The 23,185-nt window shown below is 43.7% G+C and overlaps 1 protein-coding gene across 1 annotated transcript in view; it reads right to left on the minus strand.

Moving 5' to 3' along the window:
* Window positions 1-914: 914 nt before the first annotated feature.
* Window positions 915-23,185, minus strand: part of Chsy1 (chondroitin sulfate synthase 1) — a 66,245-nt gene continuing 43,974 nt past the window's right edge. Inside the window, exon 3 of the mRNA XM_005357788.2 lies at window positions 915-3,900. Within this exon, the coding sequence (XP_005357845.1) occupies window positions 2,311-3,900 (1,590 nt within the window). The 3' untranslated portion in view covers window positions 915-2,310. The remainder of the gene's footprint in view (window positions 3,901-23,185) is intronic.

Below are 23,185 nucleotides of genomic sequence, written 5' to 3' on the forward strand. Positions count from 1 at the left end.
AGCCCACGGTGTGGGCTAACAACTGGTGTGGTTATAGGTGTCCTGAGTAAGGGATAATGGTCAGCAGGCAGTGTCCAGCTTGAGGGCTGGGACAAGATTATTGAGACTCCCTCTGGAAGGACACTGTAGTCACCAGGAGTGACGGGATGAGAGTTGAACTTGGGGGCAGCAGACATCACAGATGTTAGCAAGGGTGGGGAACTGGGAAAGGGGCTAACAGCATTCCTGGAGACAGAGAGTTGGGGAGACCTGTGTGGTAGATGGTGGAGTGAGGACAGAGGAGCAAGGAGAATGTTAAACCATGTGTCACTCCCTACAGCTGGTGTCGGACACACGCACACAGACACGGCACGCCATCAGCCGTGGATGATGCTCTTCTTAACTGGAGGGTAAGATTGCTCTGGTTTCTCCACGGGCAGGGGAAGCCAACAACTGCATAGACGGAGTGGCAAGTAGGCAGATTACAGCAATTCTGAGAGCACAATGGCATCACACTGCAGAAGCCTCTCCTGGGGGCGGGGGGAAGTTCTCATCCACAGAACCTTGCTGATAGCACCAGAGGCCACCTTCGGATTTCTGGATACCATAGCAACTCTGTGCATTTTTTTCCCTCTGGTTAGATCGAACCTAAAACCCCAAGGAATCAGTGTTGATGGTTTCACATGGGACACTGCTTAACCTCTGGGCTGATGAGGGTGTATGTATAGTCAGGAGCCAGACAAGGGCTTGGGCCTGCCTGGGCTGAATCACTGTTGGTTTTTTTTTTTTTTTTTTTTTTTTTTTTTGCATTCAATCAGCAAGCTGATGGGGGAAAAGGGATGAGTTTACCCTAAAAGCGAAGCAGGTCCACGCCACTCCCACCTGCAGTCCATAGAAGCGCTGACTCAAATAACTGAAAAGGCTGAGTCCATGTTTCAGTGTTTTACTTTCCAAATGTAATTCAATTCTTCAACTAACACAAAAATAATGAGACAAAATGGGTCTGCAAAGTACAATAGAAAAATACTGTCCACTGGTTTATTTGTTCAAATGTGCAATAGGCTATTTACAAATAAGCAGATCTCCAATGATGTATATTAAAAATGGCAAATCTATCAACTGTTTGAAATCTAAATGAAAACAAATTATTAAGGCACGTTTGATCTGTGAGTTGAAAACAAACATTCTGGTGTAACAGGAGAGTCATTTCACTTCTGTCCCCAAAACACATGAGCACCAAAATTATCAAAGAACACTTGATATTTAGCAAGATGGGAATGTACAAATTAAGGATGAGGAAAAAGTGTTTTCAAAAGGAAATCTTTGGAGATCGGTTTACCGCAAATAAAACATTCTAATCACGCCCATGGTACACATAAATACTAGTAACTGACAAGTACTCAAAATGGAAGAGATCTAACCAATGGTATTAAATAAATTAAAGGTACTTCAGATAAACAAGATAGAACAAAACAGTAATTAAAAAATGAAGCGACCATCTCCCCCCACAACACAGGATCAAGAGAACAAAACCCCAACTTTGCCCCTCACATTTTCATTAGGGGTTTGCTGTGTAGCTTGCATCCATTACACTACTAACAGCCATTCTTTGTCACCCTAAATAATACTGTACCCTAAAGAGAAGGGGCAGGGCAGAGAAAATGCCAAGTTTGCCTTGGGCTTCAGTGCCGGGTCTGCTTTGGCCAAGGAATTACAGTGGAGTCAGCCATAGCTGTGCCCTCCTCGATCCCCAGCTAGGCAAACCCAGGTGGCCACAGAGGGTGGAGCCCAGCCTGGGGCAGACGACCAATCTGGAAAGCTGTCCTGTCGACAGCGACAACACAGCTATTATCATGTCTGTTTACTTTGTGACTGGAACCAAAGATGTCTTAAAAAATTGTTTAAAAAAAGGTAAAAAGGTAGAATTTGTGCAAAGTTAACAGTCACAACAGAGCATTTACCAGAGTTACAGTGTGTGTGCCACAATAATACTTCTTAGGAATGTTCACGGTTTCTGCCATAGGACTACAGAGGAGGGAGGGGTTGTCTGGAAAAGAAATGTATAAAACCAAAAACTCACTATAAAAGTTTTGTTCACCGGGTATGTTTCAAGTCAGGATTAAGCAGGTGCTACATCATGTTCAGCAAGATGTGTTCAAAGGCAAACATTGATCACATTTTTGTTCAAAAAGTTTAATCTTAAAGGAGTCCTGTGTAAGAAAACCACTTGGAAAATATATCCTTGTACGGACTTCAAAAAACTCATCGTACAAAAAAGTTTTTGAAAAATAAATTAGGCAATTAAAAACGTCCTTTCCAGTGGGGCTGGAATCAGGCTGTCCTGGCAGAGCCGTTACTGCCGCTTTTGCTGTAACTGGGGTCATTCTTTTCCAGCCACATCTCGGCCAGCTGCTGTGTGGACCCATACGTGGATGCTTTCGACCCCAAGCACATTTTATACTGTTTGGGATCCAGATTGGGGTCACAGAAGACAGGGTGGTGGATGTGGACGACTCCAACCTCCTGGCTCCGGAATATCCTCAACCCGGCCTGGACAACCTTGTTAAAGAGGTCCACATCCTCTAGACCCCAGCCTTGGATGGAGACGTCAAAGCCTCCCACTCTCACAAGATCTCCCTTATAAATACAAGTAATGCCAAACCCATAGTTTCTCCAGAAGCCGGTTTTTTGAGTAAAGGCAAAATGGTTGTCACTGGGAACCTTCCCACTATAAACAATCTTTGGATCGTACTGGCTAAAAATGATTGGGAAATAGATCTGCTGACCCAGCACTGTGTTTGCGCGACACCGTTGTAGGAACTCCACAGTAAATACCAGGTCAACATCACAGAAGAAGAGCAAAGAGTCATTATTAAACTGGGAAGATCCTACTTCTAGGGCCAGCGCTCTTGAAAACCCTCCGGACACAGGTAAAACCTGCATGTCAGCTTTAGGGTACTTAACTCGGTAATCTCTCATCAGTTCAACCTGTTTGGCCTTGTCAGGGTTGGAGTCAGAATTGAAGAGCAGAACGACGAGCTTGACGTTATGATTTGGAATGAGACATGTCTTCTCAAAGTTTCCCATGAACCTTGCAAACATGTCAAAGCGTCCAGACAAAGGGATCAGAATGTTTATCTTCTTTTCTTTGGGCTCTTTGTGCTCAATCTTGGACCCAGGTAGCTGGAAGGGAACGAGCTTCTTCAGGGAATTGGACAGGAAGGACAGGGACCCGGAGTCCTGGTTGATTCTGTTGGCCAGCTCCTGCGCATCCAGCTCCTCGTGCTCCACAAACTGGATCTTACTGAAGGTCTGCTGCAGGTACGCATGCCTCCTCACAGGGACTGTCATCTTCTTCCCTTTGTGCTTCTTATACAGGAGCAGCAGGTCCAAGATGTACTCGGCCCCGTACATGGGGTTCACGCGCCGGTAGCCATACTGGATCTCCTTGAAGTCGATGATGCGCCCTCGGGTCTTGGCATTGGCGTTGATCATCTCCATCACCTGCATGACGATGTCGTCCAAGGCCTCCTTCTGTGCTGAGTCCATCCCTCTCCGGGGAGGCTGGCCGTCAGTGGCTGAATATAAGTATTTTCCAGTCAGAAACTCCCACTCCAGGATCTCCTCTCGCTGGCGGGCTTGAAAGCGCATAAAGGACGGAGGGATGCCCAGCTGGAGGTCTTCCTTGTGGACCTCTGTGCTGCTGTACTTGCTCATCAGGACGATTTCCCGGTGCAACTGGATTGTGCGATGGCGCAGCTCGGCAATCTTGCGGCTGAGCATGTAACTGTGTAGCCTGTATTGGTAGGGTGGGTTTTTGTTGGGGTGTAAGGTGATTGCTCGGTGGATTTTACTGCTATGGAGATCTCTAATGTACCCTTTCTTGTTCTGTTCATAATTCTCGTAAAACAGCTGCTGCATCTGTTAAGGAAAGAAAAGACTCCTGGTTTAGCATTGCTTAAGTGTCATTCCATCCTTTCAAATCCTCAAACAACCACTAACCCTAAAGACGATCTGAAAATAGAAATGAATAGATACGAAAGGCTTACGAAACATTTCAATGAAATGCTGGGCAATGAATGGCTAAGGGCTAAAGACCCTGGCCAGAATTACGAGGGCCACAGCTATGGATCTGCAGAGCAGCCCTCTGCAGGTGGGGCATTTCTATTTCTATTTCAACACCATCTCTGCTCGGGAAGCAGAGGCAGGTGTCTCTGTGAGTTTGAAGCCAGCCTGGTCTACAGGGCGAGTTCCAGGACAGCCAGGGCTACATAGAGAAACCCTGTCTTGAAAAGTCAAAGAGGAATACCATAACACAAAGTTAAAAGGTCCTTAAAGAAAACAAGCTAATAAAAATCTGTTATTAAAAAAAAAATTGCAGAACCTTCTCTATATTCATACAACATTTAAAACTGATAGTTCCAGTTCCACTGTGGAGTCAGTCCTTATTCTTTGTTCAACAAAGCAGCTCGACCATTTTGGCTCCAGCAGAGGCATCTCCCTGCTCTAAGATACCTCAAGATCCCGTGCCATTCTACTGTCATGCTATTCCCAGGAACTTCTATTGCAGCTGGACATAGCCATCATCTACCCACATCTAATCTCCCATACAAATGCCTTCTGAGGTCTCATTAGCAAGTATCCTTGTCCACCGCAACAAATGCCAACATCCTTGCGGGGCCCTTGTTCTTCCTGTTAGTGATTTCATTACTGCCCTCATTAAACACCGTACATCAGCAGACTATCACTGCTACAGATGACCAGTATCTGGATTAGAGCTCCATTGCCCAAACTTTCTTAGCCTTTTGTTTTTTAAAGAAATGGGATTTGTTTTGTTTGTTTGTTTTTTTTTTTTTTTTTTTTGGTTTTTCGAGACAGGGTTTCTCTGTAGCTTTGGAGCCTGTCCTGGCACTAGCTCTTGTAGACAGGCTGGCCTCGAACTCACAGAGATCCGCCTGCCTCTGCCTCCCGAGTGCTGGGATTAAAGGCGTGCACCACCACCGCCCAGCGGAAATGGTTTTAAAACAATGTTAAACTATCATAACTCCAGATAAAATAATTTAAGTAATTTAATAATTTAAATAGGAGAGCTGTTCTTCAGAGGACTCGTTCAAATCTCAGCACCCACATGGCAGCTCACAACTATAATTCTAGTTCCAGGGAATCTGACACCCTCACACAGACAAATGTGCACATAAAATTGAAAATAAAAAAAGGATTTAAATAGCCACTCCCATATTTAAAATATTTAAATTAATATTCTTATTTAATTTATTTAATATTAAAATTAATATTCTTATATAGCCACAGGCTATATAAGCATATTCATGCTTCAAAGTAGAACTCTTTAAACTTTCTTCTTATTTATTCTTTGTGTCTTTTACATCATGCTATCTTGATCCCATTCATTTCCCTGTTCCTTTGTATCTGCCCTCTGCCCATGCAACTCTCATCCCCTGAGAAAAAAACAAAATTTAAGAGAAAAAAGGAAAAGGAAAAAAAAGGGGGGAAATCTCATCATTGAAGCTGTAGTGTAGCACAGTGAGACACGCAGTAAACCCTTTTGTCCAGGTATCTTTATTTGCAACTGTTCATTGCGAAGAGCCATTGATCTGACTTGAGGCCTCTGGTCCCGCACCACCATCAATGCTGGGCCCTCACTGGGACTCCTCTTGGATATCCTGTTGTTGCCATGTGTAGTGGAGATCCTGCTGCTTTAGGTCTGCAGGACCAGCCCCTTCATGTGCTCCTGCAGATACTGGACGGGGTTAAGGCTGGGGGTGGGCCAACTCTTAGCCCTGGTTCTGTTATTTTTTGTTGTTTGTTTTTTTGAGACAGGGTTTTTCTGTGAAACAGTCCTGGCTGTACTGGAACTCGCTTTGTAGATCAGGCTGGCCTCAAACTCCCAGAGATCCACCAGCCTGTGCTTCCTGAGTGCTGGGATTAAAGGGGTCCCTGGTTCCAGACCTGGGTGGTTAGTTGCAGAGCTAGTCAGGCCCAGCAGTTCTCCCCTGTCCTCACCACCAGGGTGAGTCTTCCAGCGCTGCCAGGTTAGCTCACCCCTTGCAGCAATAGGCAAGGGACAGGAAGGGCCAGTTCAACTTTTAGGCTGTCTGGTTTGGCCCATTTCAAAGTCACCGAGAATTGAGCTTGGCCAAGTTAAACCAATTCTGCTGGTAGAACTTAAGTCCTCTGTGTAGTAGAGCACACAAACCACTGGACGACAACAAAGGTTTTGTGAGTGGAGGTTTGGAAAACCCTATCTACAGTCAGGAAACTGCACAGGCCCTATCTCTGCTCCTTACAAAGCCTGGGCTCACCTGCGTGTGTACACAGTGTACTGTTGGGCTTTGTTCATACCCACCCTCCAGCACCCTCCTCTTGTCCTCATCCAGCCCTGCTCCTCCTCCTTTCCTCAAGTGTATTACACCCTCTGCTTTCAGGTCATCGGAGGCCTTTTTCTTTAACCCAGATTCCATGTGAGAGGAAATGTACATGTGTCCTTTTCTCCTCAACCCCATCATCATTTGTAACTAAAGAAGCAATTATGGCCATGTTGTGTGGAATGAATTTTACACAGAACTATCTTCTAATGAAAAGTCCTATTCAGATGTGGCATCAAACGTTTACTCCACTCTTGTGGATGGCACTGTGCAGAGTGAGAATCCAAAAGGCCCAGCAAAGAAAAGGGAAAAGGTGAATCCTGGCTTGCTGAAATGAGCACCAAGAACCCTAAGAGAGACATACATGAATCACGTAGGAAAGGAAAAAAAGGACAAAATCTCCTGAGTAAATTGGGACAGTTGGGGGCAGGGGGGGGGTGGAAAGGGAGAGGAGAGAAGGAAAAGGGAGTGGGAAAAAAGATATATAGCGCGTTCCTATCCAAACAATGAAAACAAGGATTTAAAAACTAAAAGGAAAAGAAAAAGAAAAGGGCACCAAGCAAGGGTCTTACCAGAACTCACCACAGTGCCAGGATCCAATCCTCAGAGCTTCCCCAAGGCACCATGTCAGAACTCTAGTCAATATGGATCATGGAGCAACACAGCAAACATTTCTATACGGTTAAATGACTCACGTTCTAGCACAAGGACTGCCAAAACAAAGCGAAACTGAACACGAGCGTACTGGGGTAAATGGGGTGGGGAGGCTTGGGGGTGGGGAATACACGAATGGACAGGAAGGTGAACTCTAGTTCTTCTGCGGAGAACTGTCAAGTTAGGAAGTATAGTGGGGAGGGAGGGATGAAAAAGATAAAAAGAGAAAGGAAATCTATAGGTCAAATACTATGACCTAACAAGGTAATTTCTCACCAGGATTTTTACTGTAAAATCTCATTCTACATAAATACTTTGTGCTATTTTAGTTTATAGACTTTATCAAGTAGTATTATATCCCAATCTAAAACTAACCAACTGAAAAAAAGATAAAGATAGACACAGGAGTTACATCTTAAGACTTATTGAGTTAGGGCCCCGAGAGCACACCCCAGCTCTACTCCCATGCACGGTACACACTAGAGATATGCATCCCACTTTGTTTAGAAACAAGCATTTAGGAGCTGATTTTGCTGAAACATTCTCTCCACTTGGCACCAGCAGGGGAACTGAAAGTGTGTAGGGAATCTCTTCTTGTCTTGTGTCTGTTAATCATCTCCTCAACCTTTCCTCTCCAGCTGCCTTGGATTTCCACAACAGACACATAGGGCAGACCCCACACCCTGCAGCAGAAGCAATAACCTTTCATGAAGCATTTTGTCCCCTCACACAATTTTTTTCCTTCCTCTACTTGAACCCAGAGAAATGTCAGCACCCCAAAGAAGGACTTGGGGGGGTCCCTGAACTCCCTTTTCCATTTCAACAGTATGGCCACACCATGTAAGTCTTCTGCTTGTCTTTAGTTGGCATATTGGAATAGGTGGCCAAACAGGTTGTAGAGGCTGCTAGAGCCCAGCGCTTGCCTCAAAAGCTCCCTTGACAATTCCGCACATTAAAATCAGACCTACCAACAAATACTTCTATCGTTTGATGAGTTTTTATACCCTACACAGGATCACACATGCCCGTGTATGTGTATGTGTGTATAATACATGCGTGCATGTGAATTATAATTCTGGATAGCTAAGTCTTGAGCATGATCCATAGGAGATTAATGTCTCCATCTGTCACCACCAATGCACTAGTCTAGAGGGGAAGGGTGGTTCTTATTTAAGTTACAATTCAAAAGCAGAAGTTCCTTTTCTAAGGAAAAATATTTTATGCTGTGTGTGCCTGAGTGTATGTACCACATGCATGAAATAACCCTCAGAGGTCAGAAGAGGTTATGAGCCGTCATGTGGTTGCTGGGAACCAAACATGGGTCTTCTGCAAAAGCAGTTAAGTGTTCTATCCTGGATTTTATTTTATTATTATTTTTTCAACTGACATAAGCTAGAGTCATTTGAGAAGATGGAACCTAAACTGCACCCAACACACCGGCCTATGGAAGCATTTTCTTAACTAGTGATTGATGCTGGAGGGCCCAGCCCACTGTGAGTGGTGCCACCTGTGGTTAGGTGATCTTGGGGTATATATGGTAGTAGAACATGCAAGCCATGGGAAGCAAGCCAGTAAGCAGCACTCCTCCATGGTTTCTGCATTGGTTTCTGCCTCCCAGTTCCTGCCTTGAGCTCCTGATTTGACTCTGCAGATGATGAACTACAAACTAAGCTAAAATAAATCCTTTCTTCCCAAGTTGCTTTTGGTCTTGGTGTTTTGTCACAGCAACAGAAACCCTAGGACATGCTCTTAACCTCTACATCGTCTCTACAGCTCCAAGAGTTCTTTGCTTTCACAAAAGATCAAAAGGAAAGTGTAATAGATTAAGTAAAATGCTGTGGATCCCCCAGTGGCTGCAGCGGCAGAAACGCTGCAGGTCCCAAAGCAGCTGCAGGGGGCAGCGGGTTCCCAGAGCAACCAGTCCCAGGCAGGGACAGCACAGTTCCTTGAGTGGCTGCAGCGGGCCATGACTCCCAGGCAGGGAGCCACGTGGTGGGAGATGATGGGGCAGCCAGTCTCATAAAGAGAGAGAGAGACAGACAGACAGGCATGCCATGAGATCACACCACAGGTCCTGGGCAAGGGGCCACACGGTGGATGAGAGACCAGAGACATGGATAGGCTCGCCATGCAGAGTGAGGTTGAATATTTATTTAGTGGGTTATGGAGGAGAAAGGGAGGGGAGGAGAGAGACAGAGACAGAGAGAGAGATAGAGAACAGAGAAGTGGGGGAGAGACAGAAGCTGCCTCTTCGAGAGGGAGACAGAAAAGGAAGAGACTCGGGCTGCAAACAGGAAGGAAGATCTGCCTGCCTCAGTGGAGGGGCGAGTGGGCAGGGCTTGTCTCTTAAAGGGACACGACAGATCATTACAAAAGGTTTTCAGAAGAAGAGAAGTAAGGAAGGATGGGGTGGGAGTCTGGTGGTGGTGGGCCAATTACAGCTTTAAATTCTGGGGCTGGAGGGGTGGCTTAGTGTATAAGAATGTGCACTGCATGCTGCATGGCCTACAACCTCCTGCAGCTCCAGCTTCAGGAGATCCAGGCCCTCCTTCTGGCCTACTCAGGCAACTGCACTCACGTGTGAATATACTCATTCAAACACAAATATATATGCAAAATTAAAAAGAAATCTTAAAAAAAACTTTCAATTTCAAGGCATAGAATTCCCAGAGAAGCTATAAAAATGGCTTTCAAAACACAGGCAACCTGTGGAGGCCAAAGAGGCCAAAGGTGCAGAGTTTGGGGCCAGTTTCTCTCAAAGGTCTGCTCTGGCAAGGCTATTGTCAACAGGTGTGGCTAATTGCCAGACCTTGTGCTCCAAGAATAGGGAAGTACTTGGTTTCTACATAACACAAAAGCCCAAGGATCCAACTAAGTTCCAGTTCCCTTTACGGAAATAACTTGAGATTTTACCCAGTGAGTGGTTTGCCTGTAGAGTGTTTGGTCTAGGGCAGGAGTCTAGGGCATGGGGGTGAATGTAGCCCCTGACTATCAATTTGTATGTTAATGCAGTCTTTTGTTTTACCTCTTCAGGTCAGGGATATATTAAGCTGCTGGAAAATTAAACATGGGCAAATTTCCAGTACTCACTGGAATTTCTTCCTGATACTATCCTGTATGTTTCTGCTTTTTATTATTTTTATTCGTGTCTTCATTATTTCTTACTATATTTCTAAATTCTCACACCTCCACCTGGAAAAAGGTATTTTTGTTGAGGCTGGCCCCTGACAGCAACCAAATCAAAACAACTTTTGAGATTTTTATCTTACCCCTGTAAATGGATTATTAAAAATTGTTGCGGAGCCGGGCGATGGTGGCGCACGCCTTTAATCCTAGCACTTGGGAGGCAGAGGCAGGCGGATCACTGGGAGTTCGAGGCCAGCCTGGTCTACAGAGCTAGTTCCAGGACAGGAACCAAAGCTACAGAGAAACCCTGTCTCGAAAAACCAAAAAAATAAAAATATATAAAAAAAAAATTGTTGCGGATCCCCAAGTAGCTGCAGTGGCAGAAATGCTGCAGGTCCCCCCAAGCGGTGGCAGGCAGGAGGCAGCGGTCCCGAGAGCAGGAACTGCACATGAGAACATGCCGCAAGTCTCTGAAGGTATCCCGACCCTGGGAGAGAGACTTGGGCAGGAGAGCCTATCCGAGACACGGCATTAATGTAATGGATTATTAAAAATGCTGCAGATCCCTGGTGGTGGCAGGCAGCAGGCCCTGAAAGCAGCCAGTCCCAGGAAGGGACAGCGCACGAGACCAAGCAAGAGACAGAGACAAGATGGATAGGCACACCATGCAGTGAGGTTGCAGGCAGCGGGTCGTGTGGTGACAGGCAGGGGGAGCAGGTCCCAAGAGCACAGGACTGCGTACAGGTCTCTGAAGACCAGCCTGTCTCAGCCGACTGGGGGGGCGTGGCTTGACTCTTAAGGAGACAGAACAGATCATTACAATCCCAACCAGAATGGCTGGAGGGGGTGTAGGGAAAGGAAATTCTCATTTGCTGTGGCAGGAGTGCAAACTGGTTTAGCTACTCTGGAAATGAGTTTGGAGGACCCTCAAAAACATTGGTTCTGAACCTGTGGGTTGCATCCCTTTTGAAAACCTCTATCTCCAAAACTATTTACATTACGATTCATTAGCAGTAGCAAAATTAGAGCTATGAAGTAGCAACGAAAATAACTTTATGGTTGGGGTTGCCACAAGATGAGGCACTGTATCAAAGCATTAGAAAGGCTGAGAACCACTGCTCAAAAATCTAAAAATAAGCCTACCGTGAAAGCCCAACAAACTATACCACTCCTAGGCATGTGCCCAAAAGATTCACATCCTACTCTACACACACACACTTACTCAGCCATATTTCACGGTCACTCTACTCACAATAGCTAGGAATGGAAAAACCCACAATCCTTCAAAATCTACATGTACACATAGAATGCAATTTAGCTGTAGAGAAAACTGCAAACACGAAACTTGTAGGTAAATGGATAGAACTAGAAAAGATCATATTGATTTGGGGGAAGATCCAAGGCCCTCCCTCCTCTATCTAGGCTAGGCAAGGTATCCATCCAAAGAGAATAGGCTCCTAAAAAGCCAGAACAAGGAGTAGGGATAAATCCTGGTGCCACTGTCAGCGATCCCTCAGTCTGCCCCAGGCATAACAACTGTCACCCACATTCAGATGGTCTTGTGTGGCCCTATGCTGGTTCCTTCCCTGTTCATCTGGAGTATGTGAGCTCTCATTAGCTCAGTAAACTGTTTCAGTGGGTGTACCTATCATGGTCTTGACCTCTTTGCTCATATTCTCATTCCTCCCACTCTTCAACTTGATGTTGGGAGCTCAGTCCAGTGCTTCACTGTGTGTCTCTGCCTCTGTTTCCATCAGTTGCTGGATGAAGGTTCTATGGTAATATTTAAGATATTCATCAAGGCCAATTTGGGCACCCTCTCCTCTATCTTGCTTAAGGTCTTCGCTGGGGTCATCCTTGTAGATTCCTGGGAATTTCTCTAGGTAGATGGGGGTAGGGTGGGAGGAATGGGAGTAGGGAAGGGAGTGGGAACTGGAATTGGTATGTTAAATAAAAAATGATAGGTTTTTCTCTTTTTTAAAAAATAAAAATTAATTAATTAAGAAAGAGGGGGGAAAGTCATATTAAGTAAGACAATCCAGACACAGATGATGTGGGAGTGTCATCTATCTGTTGCTTTCATTGGTTAATTAATAAAGAAACTGCTTGGCTTTTGATAGGCCAGCCCTTAGGTGGGTGGAGTAGACAGAACAGAATTCTGGGAGAAAAAAGCTGAGTCAGGCAGTCGCCATGATTCTCCCACCGACACAGACGCAGGTTAAGATCTTTCCTGGTAAGCCACACTCGTGGTGCTACACAGATTACTAAATAGGGGTTAATCAAGATGTGAGAATTAGCCAATAAGAGGCTGGAACTAATGGGCCAGGCGGTGTTTAAAAGAATACAGTTTCTGTGTAATTATTTCATACATCCTAGCCATGCGGGAGCCAGGGCGGCTGGAATGCAGCCCACCATTCCACCTTCAACACACAGAAAGACAAACACTCCATGTTCTATCTCATTTGCTGCTCCTAGATTTGAGTCTTCGTGTGAAGTATCTATGGTAGCTACAAAAACTAGAAAGTAAAAGGGAGGTGGGGGTGAGAAAGCAACAATGAGTAGATTAGCAGGGCACAGTGATCTGAAGGGTGAAACGGGAAAAACCGATGGGGAAGGGATACTGCCATAGGAGGAAGGAAGAGGGCAACATAATAGTAAAGATGTCTGAAAAAGTCGTGGAATCATATTGTCCATATACCTAAACTACTTATAAAACATGTAAGTCTGTACAGAGAGAGAGAGAGAGAGAGAGAGAGAATGAATAAATGAAATGTTTCCATCTGGGCCGACAGTGTTCCCCTTAAAGAACATAGACTTTAAGGACCATAGACTATATAACAAAATCCCAACACCAAGCATAAGAGCCCTTCCCCACCTGCTTCAAGCTGTTGCCCTTGGTTGCCTCCCAAAGGCTGACACTAAGCTCATTTTGCTCAAGATACCATGCACTTTGGACACAGGATCTGGAGGTAGGAAGGCACCATGCAAGCTTCCACAGGAGGGAAGAAACCAAAAGTCATATCCAGTTATGAGCCTATGAACTAAAACAATAACCAGCATGTCTCAATAGCCCTAAGATACAATATGGCACACAAACTTTGGGTAACCAAGAGCTCTCTAATTGGATTTCAGGCCTACTCAACAAGAGAGAAATCATGCTTAGTAGTGGAAACCTAGCCAAGTACCTAAGGCTAGTAAAGTTACGGATCTTGGAAGAAAACCTATTAAGTACCTTTCAACTAACCCAGCACAATCCCTAACATCATCCTAAATATTTGTCTTTATACCCACAGATAAGTGTAGTCCTCTCCCCTCATGAAGAAAACCTCTCTTTGCAACAGGTAGTGACCACTACAGAAAAACAAAACCAGTCAAAATGCAGAGAAGAAATGGCCATGGGGTTTCCTGCCCAACTGGTGCATCTCCAGCACAACTCTTGTACCTAAGGTGTGGAAATAGTCCAAGAGTCAAAGAAACAGAAAGTTTGCTGTGAGATTTTTATCTCACAGAAATGTCAGAAGTTACACCCATAAAGTCTCATCAACATTGGCTGCCTAAACAAGACCTGAGTAAGAACAGCGCCAACAGACAGGCAGACTGATGTGGAAGGAGGAAAGCTCAGGAGGCCTCAGCCCTACACAAAGAACTACAGACAACTAAGAATGTGGAGAATGGAAGGAATAGTCTTCTCCAAAGAAAAGCCTCCAAATTGATTATCTAATACCAAATGGTCAGCCCTGAGATCACATATGTACAAGTAACATTATGCAGACCAAACAGACTGTATTTATATATTTAAGGATATAAAAGGGAGTTATGGGAAGGGCTGGATGGAGGAGAGTGAAAAGGAGAAATGGCATAATTATATTTTAATTTCAAATATATGTGTGTGTATGCATGCATGCATGCATGCATGAGTGTGTGTGTGTGTGTGTGTGTGTGTGTGTGTGTATTAAGAAACAAAAAATGCAGGCAACTGACAAAGGCACAAAGGCAACCTACAAGGGCACCACACCAGAAAAAAAGAAATCTAACAAATAATACTGGAACTGGACATTCACATAGACAAAACAACAGCGAGCTACTCTTCACAAAAAGTAATTCAAAACAGATCACAGATCTAAAAGGAAAATATAAAACTACAAAATGACATAAGAAATTCTAGATGACTCAGCAATGACCAAATGGATAGAATACAACCCTTGATAAGAAAGAATTGATAAACTAGATTTTATAAAGTCAGAAACTTCTAACCTAAAAAGACAATATCAGAGCCTTGATCTCTGTGAGCCAGTCTGGTTTATACAGTGAGTTCCAGGCCAGCCAGAGCTACATAGTAAGACAAGTAAGTCAGAACAGAGAAAATATCTGAATAAGAATTACCTGTGCAAGTCCCAAACACTCAGGGATCCTAAAGTTTGACAAGAAAACCAACTCTAAAGTAGTTAAAGATGACATATAGGACACAAAAAGATACCTATGTCAATAGGAATATACAAATCAGAACACTGAGACGGCCAAGCGTGGTGGGCACAGGTCTGTGACCTTGAGAATAAGTGGTATACTAAGTAGAAGGAAGGTCACCCCTGAATAATCGCTCAACACAGCCTTTCCTTCCTTTGGTTTTACAGGGGACAACCTTTTGGTACTGACTGTTGGCCCTATTAGCATTCAGAAGGTTATTTAAAAAAAAAAAAAAAGGTCATTACCACTCCCTCACTCCAACTGGACTTACAACTGATGCTACTCTATAAAGACACCATAACAAGTGACACTTCTTGGGACCTACATCCAACACTTGTATTAACAATCACCTATGAGGTATATACCTGACTGCCCATGTTTTACATGATGGGTGTGCTATGTCTGGGTTCACCCTTGAACACAGCCACAGTTACTGCCTGATTTGGTCAGGGCTGACCCTTGAAATCAGGACATATTTAACCATGTCTCCAGACTTGGGTTCACCCAGAGGACAGGAAGTGAGGGCCTGCTCGCCAAGAACTCCTATAATAATGAGTAGCATTTCAGACAGCGACTAGAGCTTTGAAGAACTATAAAGAAATAAAAGCCGTAGCAAAGATGGGAACAGTCCGAGAAGGCAGGCTGAACTCTAAACAGAGATCTACCGGCAGTGAGGGGAGGGAGTGAAAAGATGGGCATTCATATATTCATGTCTGCATAACAGTACTTCCAGCAGCCAAGAGTAGCCAGGGCTAGCCTCCACACTGACTTGACCACATATTTGTGTAGCAAGCAGCCACAAAAAAGTACCAAGGCGGGAGGTCTCCTTGCACGGGGTCACCGTGAGGCTCCAGACAAGACACATACAGATTTTAACAGTATCATCAGTTTAGGATTTCAAGAATGCTACTTAAAATTTTCTAAGCAAACGTTTATCAACTCCAAGGAACTTGAAGTTAAAGTTTAAGAAGGGTTGAAAAGCAACCTATGTGATATGTACCGCAAACATTCCCAGCATTAAACAGAGCCAGTCTTCTATGCTGGAGGAGCTATGCCTTCAGGCACCTTCCTTTCCTAGGAAAATCTATTCTGCTCTGTGTGTGGGCAGTCCAGAGTCTCAGCAACCAAGGACCCCTGGAAGAAGAAACATCATGATGAGAACAGCTTCCTTCCTGGCACTTACTGCAGTCAGTTGCCCGCCTAGGCCAGAACCAGAGACTGCGCTGCACTACATCCAAATGAGAGTAACTCAAAAGCACCGAGCCATTTGCCCTCTGTGGTAATGGAGTCTTCCACGGGGAAGTCATTATTCAGAGTATTAATCTTTAAATGAGAAAGAGAGCAAATGGGCAACTAATATTTTATTAACAATGCAGGAACTGTGCCAAGTGCTTCTAACCTAAAGCACAATGTCCATTCCCCGTAAGCCCATCTCGCCTCAATTACACGTCATTCTGTTTGTTTCGTACCTTGATCACTGTACACACACATCTTAAGTAGGTACTTCACTCGAGAAACAGTACGGTAAGCTTGAAGACTCTTTTAAGTATTTTAACTCTGTATTTCAGTATCCTGTTTAAGCTCTACCTACCATATAACTTTAATCTCTGAATTACATGGTCAGAACAACTATCTAGCTACCCATTTTGGCCTTAACGTCCTGTTTAGATGTTGGTACTGTGTACCATGTGTGAGTGCACCGGGGGAAGGGCAACAGAGAGCTGTGAAGGGTGGGAGGGTAAACAGCAGCAACTTAAAAAGTCAAAATCCTATTCCAACGCACTTCTGGAAGGGGGAGGGGGGCTGAGGGACAGAGACTCTCATGTACTTCCTTCCACAGAGCTCTGAAACTAAAACTCACACTAAACCAAAGCTGGCTTCACAAAACCAAAATGGGACTCCACGAGTGAAGTGGGTTTTGTTTTGTTGTTTTAAAAAAGTTTTATTTTATGTGTGTGAGTACATGCATATATGTTTGTACACATGTATGTGTGGTATCTATGGAGACCAGGAGCATGAACTAAACTTAGTGCTGAGGCATATACACAACCTTGGCAGTGTTTTGAAGTCGATGACTGTAAGGCATGTGATTTTTAGCATGCCTGTGTAGGAATAATTACATCATTTATAATACTAAGTGGTGAGATGGCTCTGTGGGCCCCTGATGCGAGAGAACTGACTCCTGCAAACTGTCTTCTGACCTCCACATGTGTGATATGACCTCCACATGAAGGCAAACACTAAAACACATAGAGTGAAAATTAATCTTTAAAATTTAATGAAAGTACATACCAATATTAAAACAAAAAAAACCCCAATTACATTATGCAAACTATTGCAGTGTTCAATCATGACATTCTCCTTCTGACCACCTTAATGTCCTGAAATAAACAACAGTCACTCCCTCAGGAAGTGCTGGCTATATAAAAAGATACACTAAAAGTATAAGGTATAAGAATAGTGAGAAAGCCGGGCGATGGTGGCGCACGCCTTTAATCCCAGCACTTGGGAGGCAGAGGCACGCGGATCTCTGTGAGTTCGAGACCAGCCTGGTCTATAGAGCTAGTGCCAGGACAGGCTCCAAAGCCAGAGAAACCCTGTCTCGAAAAACCAAAAAAAAAAAAAAAAAAAAAAAAAAGAATAGTGAGAAATCCACAGAAGTGAGACAACTTAAATATTAATGGCAAAGAAGTAAATTATGCATCAGCCAAAGACTAGAACATTTTCTTTCATGAAAAATGGTGAGAAGCAGGGTAACAGCAACAGAAAACCATACAGACTCAAATTCTGTCTTCAGGCATCTTGACTTCGTTAGTCAATATCAGTTATGCGTAGATATAAAAGCAGAGCTGAGAGTGGCCTCACGTCTCTTATCCCAACAGGATGCTTCAGCACATGAATGCCATGCATTAGAAGCCAGCTTGGGCTACACACTGAGCCCTGGGTTTCTTTGGGGGCCCTTTGAAGAGACACACAGGTAGCTGAACGAAGACAGGGAAGATTCGTATTAACCCAATAAGAGATGAAAAGGTGACTTACTAAAAGATATTGAAGAAACTCAGAAAATCATTAGGATTCATCTTTTAAAACGTATATTCCATCAAACTGGAAAAATCTAGACCAAGGAAATTTAGACTTCTATGATGAAAATGTTAAAACTCTGAAGAAAGAAACTGAAAAAACACTAGAAAATGCGAAGATCTCCCAAACTCATGGACTGGAAAAACTAACATTTTTAAAAGATTTTTAAAAAATTATGTGTCTATGTGCACATGAGGGTGAATGCTCATGGGGATAAACAACAGTCAATACATGTTTACCAACAGAAAAGCAAAAGGCAAATATTAACTTCAGAAATATCAGACCTAACCAGAATTACAACTTAAAAGTAACCACTATTAATACTTTAGGATCCACTTAATGACAACATAACTGGTAAAAGCCACAACGCCAGAATGAGTAACAGTATTCTAAATCCATGACGATGAACTACACAACAGTGAACTAGCACAATCAGGACGCAGTGATCCACATGCAAATGCCTTGGCTTCTCTTCAAGGGTCTTTGTCACACACACTGGATGTGTGTGACCCTGGCACCTCAACAGTGAACCACCAAGATGAAAGGAACACAGCATATTCATATTTAATTATTTCCATCTTTGATTTACCTAAGTATGTACCTATGTAAATAATCCTGAGCCAATTCTGCTTCATATCTTCCTAAAGAAGGTGGAAAAGATCCAATTTGAGATTTCCCCTCAAATCACTGACAAGGTGACTGCAGGTCACGCGAAATGACTTCTGTCTTTTAAGGGTAGTGGACCAACAGTCCGCTACTTCCAACCCTCCCAAATACAGGCTCCACCACAAATGCACTCCCAAACTCTGCTACAGGCCTAACAAAAACTTACAGGGCTGCCCTGCGAAGAACACTCCCATCTGGACTGATGGGCCAGCTACACTCTGATAGCATTCCCAAGTTGTTAGATCTGTTTTTAAGGTCAGATTCACTTTCCAGAACAGAAAAATTTAGGTCACATATATAAGGATAATTCCAAATTATGCCATTTATAACACCAAATTAGAAATCTACGTTAAAATCATAACACACAAAACCATAACTACAAATAGAATATACGGATGACTGGCTTCTAACAACCCAGGCTTCTCGCTTGATGGAAGTGCTAAGTCTATTCTAAAATTAGGATCTTTTAAGCTCAAAAGCCAATTAAACTGCACTGTTCTACTGTGCTAAGTACCTGACCTCAGTACACTGCTGTAAACTGTGACTTCCAAGTGATCTGCCCTTGCAACCTAAGGGAATAAAACTCTAATACACAAACAAACAAACAAACAACCCCCTCCAGCTGTTTAGGATATTTATAGACTGTGACCTCACAGCCAAGGTCTGTCCTCCACCCTCTGTTTGGTATGAGCATATATGCAAGTCTTCTCCAGGGGAGTATGACATCTTTCACCTGTGCCCCACCAACCCTGCTCCTTTCCTGGACCGCAGCCTGAGCACAGCAGCCATGTCATCCTTTTCCACCAAGAGCAATGACACAGGAGGTAGCAAAGAACTCAGATCCCACCCCATCCCCAATCCTGGAAAACAGTTCTTGCTAACCCAGAATCCCTAGAGGAGTCAGCAAGTATGGATATAGAAATTTTTCTATTTCTACTGCATTTCTTGGGTGACTGTTGTATTGGTTAGTCTCTTCCTAAGTCATGTGTCATAGTAACTGTTTCTTAAATAACACTTCAGAATTATATCTCACAAAAAAAATTGCATGATCACATCACATATTTCTGCTAACTGCATGCCAGCCCTAGGTAGCCACACTGTTCCCATTTTGAGGTAGTGAGGAGCTCTAAGAAACAGAGAGGCTCAATACGGGAACTGCCAGTAACTGAGGCTCAACTTCAAAAGCATCATGCCCACATGGAGCAGGATCAGCACATGTCCACAGCTGCTCTCACCTAGTTCCTAAACACAGCAGCTGGAACTGAGAGCCTGTGGCCCACAGACTCTGAGATATTAATATATGGCCCTTCAGAGAAAGTTTACTGACCCTTTATCTAGAGTTTCTGGGACATGCAAACTTTACCAAAGGACACAAGGGTCCTGATGTGGTATTTCTCCCTAAGCAGTTGGCCTTCACGCCCACAGCTAAGCTTCTCCTTGGCTCTTGAATGCCAAGTTTCTAGACCAGTTCGGTCTCATCAATGCCAAGGTAGCTTGTTTTATCTGGGATGTTACACCTCTGCTTTCCAGTTCTACCTTGTTATTCCTAACAGAACACTTTCAGGAGAAAATGTAGTCTCAGGTAAGAAAAATTCCAGAAAAATCCCAGAGACTGTATTACAACAATATACTTAACACTACTGAATTAATGGCTATGGTAACAAAATTATTATATGTATTTTACAACTGAACCAAACCAAAAAGTTGCTGGGCATGGTGGGGCACACCTGTAATCCCAGCACTCAGGAGTCTGAGGCAGGAGAACTGCTGAGTTTTGAGACCAGCTTCACCAACAAAATAAACAAATAGGAAACTATCAATTGAAATTTTACTGTAAGCTAACTAAAAACCTGAAAGTAACGATTCCAGAAACAGAAAACATGCTGCATGGAGTTCCGCGTGGCCTTGACTCTGTGGCACACATTCAATCTTCTTTGGTTCCGTGAATAAAAAGCAGTTTCAAAAAACTAAAAACAGACATAGCACTCCTAAAAGCAGAACCCTCGGAGACCTCAAAGAGCCAAGTATGTTCACTGTATCCCTGCTTCTAACCAGTATTACAGCTACATCGGCATCTTATAAACCACAAAGCTGAGAAGCGTCATTCTGAATAAGATACGAGAAAGTAACTTCACACAGCATATTGTCAGTACCCGCCATATGCCTGACACAGTGTGTGGCTAAGCCACACCCATGGCATGGAAGAAGTATCTTAATTTCAAGTTCTCATGATATTCAGGCAGTAATGATCATCTAGGCAGAATAAGAGAAAAGCAGTCATTACATGAGGTCATTTCATGAACCAAAATTATATTTCATTTTTATAATTATCAGGATAAAAATAGAAGTCTTTATACAATGATATTGGCTATACACAAGAGTACTTGGGTTCACGGTGCCATTACACTTAACAGATACTACATAGAATGAGAAGCTGGAGCCAGCTCTGCTTCTCAAGTGTGTGTTTCTGTCCAAGTTTCCCTACCAACATGGTCTCAGTTTAGGCTAAATTAAAAACATATTCAGAGGTTACAGTTTGGGGCAAAGTACAGTATGAACTCCTGTCTGTTCCACTCTAATGAAGACACCTGGCTGCTTTGTGCCTTCCCTGTCCCCAGGATCAGTGAGGGTCCACCCACTGAGAATGCAACTGGGTCTTTCCCACAAACACCTCCGGTAGCTTGTGAACAAGGCTAACCTCCTCACTTCTCAACTGTACGCTGTAGATTTCCTCTGTCCTTCCCACCTTAGCTTTGGCCTTTTCTGAAGCTGGCAGAGAATTCTTTTGATACAGGAGCCTAGCCATATTGCTGACATGCAAAGAAAAACTTAATCTACCCAAACCAAGAAAGTCCCTGGAAAACTCAGTTCAGTTCAGGAAATAATGAAAGGAATGGAAGTATAGGGAATAGGAAGTATCAGGGTTCCCTAGGAGTCCATGGCCAGCAAACATCACAGCAAATCCTGCACTCCGTTCCCCAAGTCGATGCCTAAGAACAGGTGGGAGTCGGTGGGCAGCCCCAGCATACTCCGCAGTGTCCTTCAGTGCCAATCTGACCCAGCTGGTGGACAAACAGAAGCTAGCCACTGGGGAGGTGGGAGAGCAGACAGAAGAGCCAAGTCTTAGCAAAGGCTGGAGTTTTGGACGCAGGCTAGCAGAAACCGTAGGAAGAAGCACAGAGAGGCAGTCCCTGAAGGGTCCGGAGCCCTGGCTGATTGGAGCTACCCCGGTCCCTTTCTAACCTTAGCCTGTGTAACTGCAAATAGACCAGGTGAACTCGACACAAAGGAAGAAAAATGAATATTGTGTCACTAGCCACCTTTCCTGAACTGTGCCCAAGACAGGATGGGGAGTTGTTTCTATGTCCTCCTCATTGCGGAACAAGTAGGAGTTGGAGCAATGTCAAGTCAGAGCAAGCCAGTCAGGGAAGGATTCGACATATATATCCCTTAGCTGATGAATGAGGTCAACCTTTGGACCTCTGAACATGCTTCAGCAACTTTTAATCTGAGCTCATGTAATCAACCAGCTTGTCATTAGCTTCAGCAACATCAGGATGCCAGTGGCATGTTCACATCACCGAGCATGCCAGGGAGGGAGGAAGCAGCAGAGTTTGTAAGGCAATGGGTGTCGGACTCAGCAACACTGTCTGGAGGGGGCGACTTGGAACAAAGCTGACCACTGCAGCACACACTAGTGTGCAAGAGATGCAGGACTCCAGTGGAGGGATGCTTAATTTTAAAAAGGTGGATCTAAAAATACTAGCTTGTATACTTTAAATAAATTAAGGCACTCTCTAAGAAGCCACATAAAAATATTGAATAATTTAAAATACAGTAATACTGAAAATAGTAAAGAAACTATTAGAAAAAAGTATAAGTGAGATAAATTGTTTCAGGCAGCTTTAAAAACAAAACAAAAACCTACCACAAACCAACTATAAAACTCTAAATTGGGTATTGGGGTAAATACCATTTGCCTTTGGACTTTAAATAGGACAGAATGGAATTCTTGTTTTTCATTTTAAATTCATTTCTAAATCAATATATATAGAACAATATATATATGCACACACACACATACACACATATGTCACGGTTTTGATAATACATTGTGCAATATACTCAGGTTACAATGTTTACAACTAGGTTAAATATATCTCCTCAAACACACCTTTATGGTACAAACATTCAGCATTTTGTTCAGCCTTCCAGAGTCCACGTTCTTACATGCATTTCTACCACCTCGACTGTCACTTGCTTCTGAAATAAAACTGGCTTTCTCCTCACTCCTTCTTAGTTATCACTCTAAGAAAGCACCTCAGCTGGATACTTATAAAACAGGATTCAGCTCACAAGGTTGGAGGCTCTGCAGAGGGTCCCGACCTGCTCACTTTCTGGTGGAGGGCTGTCAATGACAGGGGAAATATCGAAGCTGGGGAAGGGGCCAGGCCAGTGATTTCCCAGTAAGCCCCCACCTCTCAAAGTTTTTTCACATCTCAACATCGCTGGCCCTGATGTGTAACACATTAACCCACAGAAGCACCTGTTACAAAAATGAAAAGTATGCGACAATAAGGTTCAATAAGAGCTTCTGAAGTAAGTGAAACAAGAGAATAACACAGATCGATTCTATTACCAATTGTTTCTAAGTAGAATGTGCTAGTTTACAGAAGCCACAGCCCCTTAAACTGGAGGGTGGCGCGGAGTATACAATGCAAAACAAGTGCCCAGATTGTATTCAATATTCCCTGTCCCCACTCCTGATAGCCATGTGCATTTTCCCTTTGGGACACCTGATGCGGCTGAGGCCACACACTGAAGAGACACTA

This window comes from Microtus ochrogaster, chromosome 22, assembly GCF_000317375.1.
Source record: "Microtus ochrogaster isolate Prairie Vole_2 chromosome 22, MicOch1.0, whole genome shotgun sequence".
NCBI lineage: Eukaryota > Metazoa > Chordata > Mammalia > Rodentia > Cricetidae > Microtus > Microtus ochrogaster.